At 50.4% G+C, this 8,704-nt stretch overlaps 1 protein-coding gene across 1 annotated transcript; it reads left to right on the top strand.

Annotated features, from left to right (window-relative positions):
• The first annotated feature begins 2,885 nt into the window (after window positions 1-2,885).
• On the top strand, window positions 2,886-4,812 carry LOC120711550 (zealexin A1 synthase-like). The gene is made up of 2 exons (XM_039997107.1): window positions 2,886-3,839; window positions 3,933-4,812. Exons 1-2 carry the CDS (start codon window positions 2,937-2,939, stop codon window positions 4,560-4,562), a joined length of 1,533 nt encoding a protein of 510 aa, XP_039853041.1. The 5' UTR covers window positions 2,886-2,936; the 3' UTR covers window positions 4,563-4,812.
• Window positions 4,813-8,704: the final 3,892 nt, after the last annotated feature.

Below are 8,704 nucleotides of genomic sequence, written 5' to 3'. Positions count from 1 at the left end.
GGTTGCTTTACTATCTTGATAGTTTATCAATCCATGCTTAGTTTGTTCATAAGTTATGCTACGGTCTTGGTTAGGCCAGATGATCAGGGTAAGGATAGAGGTTCGTTGTGCTTTCGGGCTTGCTCTAGTGTTTTAGTCGTCCATCCAAAGGGTGGGAGACCTGGGGGCACTAGAGTAGTGACTTCATACACGAGCGTGGTGCTTGGGTATGCAGGATCCTTCGGATATGACCGTGCTCCACTGTGTGACTGGGGTAGACGGCAGGTGGTGATAGCCCTGTCCGTCCAGCGTAACAGTGGTGTTGCGTTTAGCGTACTCCCCGACGTTCGGGTTCGGTGTAGGAGTTCATGCAAAGAGGTAATGGAACTAGACATTCTCCAGTACGGGACCTTCTCCTCGCTATCCCATTTTCCTGGCACCTGTAGTCCTAACCATGATCTAACATGACCCCAGCTTTGGATAGAAGCACTAGGACACCTAACCTAGCCTAAGCTCCAGCTGACTTGACGTAGGATAGAGTAGTTCTTTGTTTTATAGATTCTCTCCTTAATTCCTTCCTCTTGGAGTGTGGATGTGTGCTGTGTCACATTACCCATGCTTATTATTTACTTGGACTTACCCCTGTTAGAGCATTGCCTATTGCTTGAAGCACAATGTCATGGTTAATGTTGAGTACAATACCTTTGCCGCTGCCGTCCTTTGGGACACAAATAAATGATGATAACCTTACTCTCTGGGTGAAATGCTACAACGGTATATCTGTGCGCTTGCGGATCCTTCTGTAATCGTATTGATTATACCACGAGAGTGGCACCCCTTGGGTGCAGTTGCTAGGATGGGTTCGGCGCCCTCATTTCTAGTGATTGCACTAAGGACTGCCAACAGTCATTTCTGGCGTTGTTGCTAAGGATTAAACATTCCTAATGATTGCGCTAAGAAATGTCAACAATCTCGAAGAAGGGAGAGTTCCACTGCAACAATCCAGCGCCTAATCATGCTTAGAAAAACTTGTTTTCATGGTCTCAGATGAACTGACAACACTGCAAAATTGGTTCTTGTGAAACTGTTGGTGGTCTTGAAACTGTTGATGGTCTTTTACCTGCTTGTAACTGCTTGTTGAGTGTTGATCTTGTAAATGCTTGTCGAATGTTGAATCTTGAACTTGTGATATCTGAATGTTGAATGCTTAATCTTCTGCCTGTAATGTTTGAGCATATCTATTAGCTGGGAATTTCTGTGTGTGAGTGCTAAAACTGAGAGATAGCCGCAGTGGGCCATAGGAGATGCAGAATGGTGACAAACTGCGTCTCCTATAACAGGCAGAAAGGAGACGCGTGACAAAATCAACGTCTCCTACAATCACACACAAAGGAGACGCGTGTCAGAAAAACGAGTCTGCCATTACGACCTATAAAGGAGACACTGCATACGAGCCGTGTTTCTTATCTCTAAAACATGAGACGGGGATTGAGAAAGTTAGGAGACGCGATATAACAGGGTCTCCTATAAGCACCCACTTAGGAGACGCGGATTCTAAGACACGTCTCCTGCTTAAACTATTATAGGAGACACAGTTTAAGACACACGTCTCCTACATTAGCAGTCATTGGAGACGCGGGTTATTGTTCCGCGTCTGAGAAACTATTCAAGTGAGACGTTGTATGAAATATTTTGGAGACGCGGTTATACGCGTCCGCTTTAATAAGTATGGGAGACACTATTTTATTCTTAAAGGAGACGCGGTTCATCTGCATCTCCTGTATGGTCCCTATAGGAGACGCGTCGAACTGCGTCTCCTATTGGTTCACATCGGAGACGCAAGTGAACCGTGTCTCCTATAGGAGTTAACACGTGTCTCCTATAAGCCTTTTTTACATAGTGAGAAGCCAGCTCAAATAATTTCCTCATTCGAACCGGGGCGTTAAGAAGCTGTCGTGTATATCAGAAGTATACGTACAGCATGATGCACAAGTCAGCGGCAAGAATATTCTCTTTATACGTGCCCGTGACTTCTAAGCCAAAATTAATATTCGGCATACGTGGCAGCAAAGAAACGTACTTCCCTCATCTTCGCCGACTTCTTTATTTTTTTGGAAAGACACCAATAAGGTGTCTCATATCTGATTCATATCAAGTAAATAATTGGTGGCATAAAAGAAGGACAACGACGTAAAGAAAATAAAATTATAATGAAGAGTTCTCTCTTCATCTTCTTCAATCGATTGTTTGTCGTCCACCGAAACTTGAAAAATGTAGTGAAATGACATCATGGGAAAAGGACACCTTATGTCATCGTCACACAAGGTTTTGACTGAAGGGTAGTGGAAACGGAGTCGGTGTTGGTTTGGCCGACCACTGGTTCGGCCCAACCCACATAAGCTTCGTATGTGGTTTCAATTCTGAAATTTGGCTTCAATCCTTAAACGAGTTTCTCACAAAAATCTAAAATTTGAGCACATGGCTTCCTGATGGCTTCACAAAATCATTACCTATACCGTTATTAGAGAATTTCGAGAACAATGCGAATCTAAAAATGTTGAAATTAAGGGAGGCTGCTAGGTAGTCTTTGTCTACAGTTGGTTGTAATTGGCCATATAAAATCAGGAAATATAATTTTTCTGTAGAAATATTCCCGACCACCATCTCGACGTTTGACTCGTCGGTCGTCGCATGAAGTCACATGGTGGCGATTATTCCGAGGCAATCAACATGCCGGGAGCGCACATGGTTTGACCCCAAGATAGCTGGAGTTGGGTGCTACACTGCTACTTCCACGTAAACCACCTGGCAAACAATCACCAATAAACAATTTAGCCTCAGTGCTTATTATTTTAGGTTACGGAGAACCACCACTCACTGCTCTGCTATTTAAGTTGCAGCTTACTAAGCTAGAAAGCCACACCAATCACCAGGAGCTTGCATTGGGAGCAACACCAATGGAAGACCACCAGCACTGCCTCTACCTCGTATTAGCTCTCGTCTCGCTGCTCGTCATCTTGCTCGCCAAGCGCCGGCGCTCCGCCGCGGCGCCCGAGCACGGCCTGCGGCTGCCACCGGGGCCATGGCAGCTGCCAATCATCGGCAGCCTGCACCACATGATCGGCAAGCTCCCGCACCACGCGATGCGTGACCTCGCGCGGCGCCACGGGCCGCTCATGCTGCTCCAGCTCGGCGAGGTGCCCACGCTGGTGGTGTCGTCCCGGGAGGCGGCGCAGGAGGTGATGAGAACGCACGACGCGGTGTTCGCGACGCGGCCGATGAGCCCCACCATGCGGGCGCTCACCGACGGCGGCCGGGGGATCATCATGGCGCCCTACGGGGCCCACTGGCGGCAGCTCCGCCGGATCACCATCACCAAGCTCCTCAGCGCGCGCCGCGTCAACTCCTTCCGCGCCGTCCGCGAGGAGGAGGCTGCCGTCATGCTGCGCGTGTGCGCCGCCGCGGCGGCGGAGTCTCGCGCCGTGAACATGCGCGAGCGGCTGTCCGAGCTCATCACGGACACCACGATGCGCGCTGCGATGGGCGACCGTATCAAGGACCGCGAGGTCTTGCTGCGGGCGCTCGACGAAGCCATCGTGCTCGCCGCCGGGTTCAACCCAGCCGACCTGTGGCCGTCATCCCGGATCGTCAGCTGGCTCAGCAGCGCCGTGCGCCGCAGCGAGGAGATCCGTCAAACCTCGTTCGGGATCCTCGACGAAATCATCAAGGACCACCTGGAGAGGATGGAGCGTGGCGACGGCGGCGAGGTCGAAGACCTCCTCGACGTGCTGCTAAAGGTACAGAAGGATGGTGAGCTGCCGATCCCCCTCGACACGGACGTCATCAAAGTCGCCATCACTGTAAGCAATCTTCAACTCATCAATCAATTCAATCTGATCCGTTAGTTCTGTACCGATTACTTAGAGATCGACACTCCGTATGATTGCTCGCAGGACATCTTCGCCGGCAGCGAGACGACAGCGCCGACGCTGGAGTGGGCCATGGCGGAGCTCGTCCAGAACCCCAAGGTCATGGAGCGGGCGACGGCGGAGGTGCGACGTGCCTTTGCCGCGCACGGGTCGGTGCGGGAGGAGAAGCTCGTGGAGGCGGGGCTCCAGTACCTGCCCCTCGTCATCCGCGAGACGCTCCGGCTGCACACGCCGCTGCCGTTCCTGATCCCGCAGGCGTGCCAAGAACCCTGCCGCGTGCTGGGCTACGACGTGCCGCAGGGCATCACGGTGATGGTGAACGCCTGGGCGCTGGGCCGCGACGAGCGCTACTGGCCGGGAGACCCCGACGCGTTCCGGCCGGAGCGGTTCGAGGCCGGCGGCGGAAGCGCGGCGGATTTCAAGGGCACCGACTACGAGCTCCTGCCGTTCGGGGCCGGGCGGAGGATGTGCCCTGGCCTGGGGTTCGGGCTGGCCAACATGGAGCTCGCGCTCGCCAGCCTCCTCTTCCACTTCGACTGGGAGGTGCCCGGCGGCGCCAAGCTCGACATGACCGAGGCGTTCGGCATCACCGCGCACCGGAAATCCAGGCTCCTGCTCCGCCCCATCCTTCGCGTTCCTGTGCCCGGCGTCTAGGTGGATGTGAAGTACAGGATGCGAAGTCCTGTGTGCCTGTGTGCCACGTGGATGCAAGAAGCATCGGATGCGCTGCTCGCTTGCTCGCGCAACGCTTGTGAAGTTAATTATAAAATTATTGCAATAAGGCCCCCGGCATAAATTTTAGATTTCATGTTAGCAAGAATTGAAACTATGATGATCAAGCACGAAGGCGATCTTTGGTTGACTGCTGATATGGATGTTTTGATTGAGATGCCTGTGTATGGCCATGCAGTGCTCCTTTAATTTTTTGTCGGAAAATGCGTCGTGGGTGTACGCCCTTAGGGTGCATTTAGTTCATGAAAAATTTGAATTTCGGTACTGTAGCATATTTTATTGTTACTTAACAAATAATATCTAATTATGTATTGATTAATTTTAAAAAATTCATCTCGTGCTGAAGCACAAACAAACATCATCGTACATGGATTCCTTATCTTTTGAGTCTTTGTAGCTTATTATCTATTTTATATGTTGCTGACGGCACGCGGGCATACACGGGCGCACTTTCTCTCCACCGCCCGTTTCGGCATGAGCTGTTTAATGGCGCTCGAACTCATGCAAATGGCAGTAGAGCGGGCACAAAACAAAAGCAAGCATCATGTTCTCGTTACGGGTCTGGAGGAGGAGAAGGCTGCAAACAGTGCAATCTAGCAGACGACTGCCTCAACTGTGGTTGCATTGCGAAGCTGAGGCGTCCCCACATAAGTAGAAACTAAATTTGATACAAATATCAGTCTCAGGAGGCTGATAACACATTTATTCAACAGATGGTTCAGTCACCGTACAAACCTCCGAGGAGACGGACACTCGATACAAATGATAATAAGTAATAAAACAGCTACGGTGATACACCAAAGCACGACCTAGACGGTTTCCAGCTCGGGCTCCGAGTAATGCGCTAGCAAAATCATCTTACAGAGGGCCAACACCACAGGCAAGGTTGGGTGCAGACGCAACCTCTACTCAACGTCTTCAATTACGAAGTCCGGATCTTCTTCTTCAGAAAAACCACAAATATATATCGGGTGAGTACGAAAGTACTCAACAAGTTCAACCCCATCCACGGAGGGGGTAACACAGATATGCACAGGATAAATCAAGGATAAGGCTGAGGGTTATTTGCGGTAATGCTAGATTTTACACATGCAAGGGTTTATTTTCGAAAAGAGTTTTCTTAAAACAGTTTCTTACTTAACCGAATAAGGAGTGGGGTTGATTCTACACAAAGGATCCAAGTTTTATTGCTACCGGACTCCCCATCTATAGTAGATCACGGCACAACTGCCGGACACCTTCCCAAAACAACTCACACCACGGAAACATCCCTCCCAAAAGTCTAGTTGTATGACCAAACCGTAACTCGACCAATATCGTGGGCACGGCTATTTGAATAGGTTTTACACTCTGCAGAGGTGTGCAACTTTACCCACAAGTGGGGTACCACAGCACGATCACCTTAGTGTCGGTGTAGATCCCAACAAAGCCATTACCCACCTTAGCTAGACCTGACTAGCCAACACGGACTTCACCAAGGGGCCATTGACCTATTACTGAGGTTTAAACCGTGGCATAAGTCACCACGACCTTATCCCTTCTCCTTGGTCACCCGTTACTCTCAGCTCTCCTGATAGCTATCAGACTAACTAGTGGGGTTTATGCTAAGCCGTTGCCACACACAACGGTCGAGTGGTTTGCACGATAGTTGAGTTAGGCAAGATGACACATCAACTTGGTCCTTAATTACGACGGGATGGATATCTCCCAACCTTCTTGCTCAACCATAAAGGTACGAGCCTCCTATATGACAGTTCACACAGAAATGCCATCCACCCATCCCATCTTAACAATTCTATTCTTTTATAACCCACTTATCTTTCATAAAACTCACGCATTTTCCTTTTTATAAAATAGGTTGTAACCTTTTTTTAGTGTAATTAAAATGAGCACAAGATCCTAAGCGTCATTCTAGCAGCGATTAACATCCAAATAGATTAACTCGTATTTAGATATTAATCTAGGTGGTCAAGGAATGGTTATAACAAATCAATGGGTGCCTATCCAACTATGTTTTCAGCAATCAAAACATATGCAAGTTTGTAAAACGGCCGATAGGTTGTGTTTATAAAACTGGGTTAAATATGTAATCAAAGGATGAGATTGAACTTGCCGTCTTCAAAGCTTTCCGGGAGTTCTTGCTCGCGGTACGGTTCTTCAGGCTCCGGCTCACGGTACTGCTTGACGAACTCCTCGACGGGTTCTCCCTCATTCGCACCGGTATCTACGGCACACACAAACAAACACACAATAAACAAAAAGAAATAAATGTTTTATCGTTGAGCTCGAATCGGAGAAGGTTAATATATGGAGATGGGAATAATATTTTTTGGAGATTTTCTAATGGTACGGCTGAAAATATATTAGAAATGATAGGTCGGGGAGGGGTTTAGGGTTAAATAAGGATCCAAGGGCTTATTTGTAATTAGTTTTGAGAGTGAAAGGACTTGATTATAATTTTGGAAAACATCCGGGCTACTCTGGAAATGTGCAGGGACCGATTGATAATTATCTTGAATGGTGGAAGGGTTGATTTGGAATAATTAAAGATGGAGGGGGTTTCTTTTAAAAGGAAATAGAGAGAGAGAGAGGGGGGCTCTTAATTGAATAGAAAGGAAGGGAGGGGATTTTGGGCAAATCTGCCCTTCTTCTTCCTCCCTCCCGTGGGGAACAGAGGAGGGGGCGCCTGGGCGCCGGCGGCGGCTCCTACCGGCGGCCCTGGGCACGGCAGCGGCCGGGAGGAGGGGGAGAAGGGGGAGGGCGACACGGGGAATCGATTCCCCTCCTCGATTTGGGTGGTGGCAGCCTGTAGAGGCGACGCCACGGTGGCGGCCGGCGGCCGGCATGTGTGGCGGCGGAGCTGCGGGGCCTGGCGGCTGCTAGGGCTAGGGGGAAAACGACGAGGGGAGCAAGGGCATTCTATTGCCCTTCTCACCTTGGGCTAGGATGGAGCGAGGAGGCGGTGCAACGGTGGCCTGCAGGGGCGAGCGGAGGCGTGCATGGCGGCGGCGCTGCGGGCTAGGGGAGGGGGCATGCGGTGGCGAGGGCGGTGATGGCAGTCGGGGCTGCGCGAGGAGCCTATTTATAGGCGGGGTAAGGCAGTGGGGAGGGCGGTGCAGCTCGCAGCCATTAATGGCGTTCGGAGAGTCGCGGAGCGGCGGCGCGAGCGGCGAGGCGGCATAGGGTGATGGGACTGCTGGGGCAGGCGCAAGCGGGGGAGGCGGCGCTGTCCTTTTCGACGAGCGGCACGACGAGCATCGGGGCGCGTGGTTCACGTGGGAGCAGGGGCACGCGTGCGCGTGGACAGGAAGCAGGAAGGAGGAAAGAGAAGGAAGAAGAAAGGAGATGGCAGGAGAAAAAGAAAAGAGGAAAAAGAAAAAGGGAAAGAGAAGAAGAAAAAGAAGAGAGGGAGGAAAAAGAGAGAGAACGGCTGTCGGCGGGATTCGCGGCGACGATCGACCATGCGCAGCGGTGACCACGGGGTTGATCGAGCACGCGCGGCGGTCGGGCGACACGCAGCGCAACGCGCGGGTCGGTGTCGGGCGGCGAAACGCCGAGAAGAATTTTGGGAGATTTGGAGCTTGAACGGAAAAAGATTCTGAAACGATTCGAGCTCAGCGACGAAAAAGTTTTGAAAATTATTTTTAGCGAGTGATTTGTTTTGGTGAATTTTTTTAGGATGTTACAAACCTGCCCTACTTAAAATGAATCTCGTCCTCAAGATTTGGCTGGTTCCTAAAGAGATGGGGAAACTCCTTCTTCAGGGCATCTTCGCGTTCCCACGTGGCTTCCTCTAGTCCGTGTCTGCTCCATTGCACTCTGCAAATCTGTACTTCTGAGTTCCTTGTTCTTTTTGTGACAGTGTTCAAAATTTTGACTGGTATATCCTAGTATCGCAGGTCGGGCTTCAAATCTATTGCCTTTACTGGCACATGTTCTGCCTCGGGTACCCTCAAGCACCTTCTTAGTTGTGAGACATGGAACACTGGGTGTATGTCTGACATTCCTTCTGGTATTTGAAGTCGGTAGGCCACTTTTCCGACTTTCTTTAGTACTTGGTACGG

Source organism: Panicum virgatum, chromosome 6K (assembly GCF_016808335.1).
Source record: "Panicum virgatum strain AP13 chromosome 6K, P.virgatum_v5, whole genome shotgun sequence".
NCBI lineage: Eukaryota > Viridiplantae > Streptophyta > Magnoliopsida > Poales > Poaceae > Panicum > Panicum virgatum.
This window is presented reverse-complemented; position numbering and strand designations above follow the sequence as displayed.

Bases quoted from the DNA above. Each gene is read 5' to 3' on its own strand.
- LOC120711550 (XM_039997107.1), top strand. From the start codon at position 2,937: ATGGAAGACCACCAGCACTGCCTCTACCTCGTATTAGCTCTCGTCTCG. The intron at 3,840-3,932 runs GTAAGCAATCTT...GATTGCTCGCAG, and splicing joins TCATCAAAGTCGCCATCACT to GACATCTTCGCCGGCAGCGA.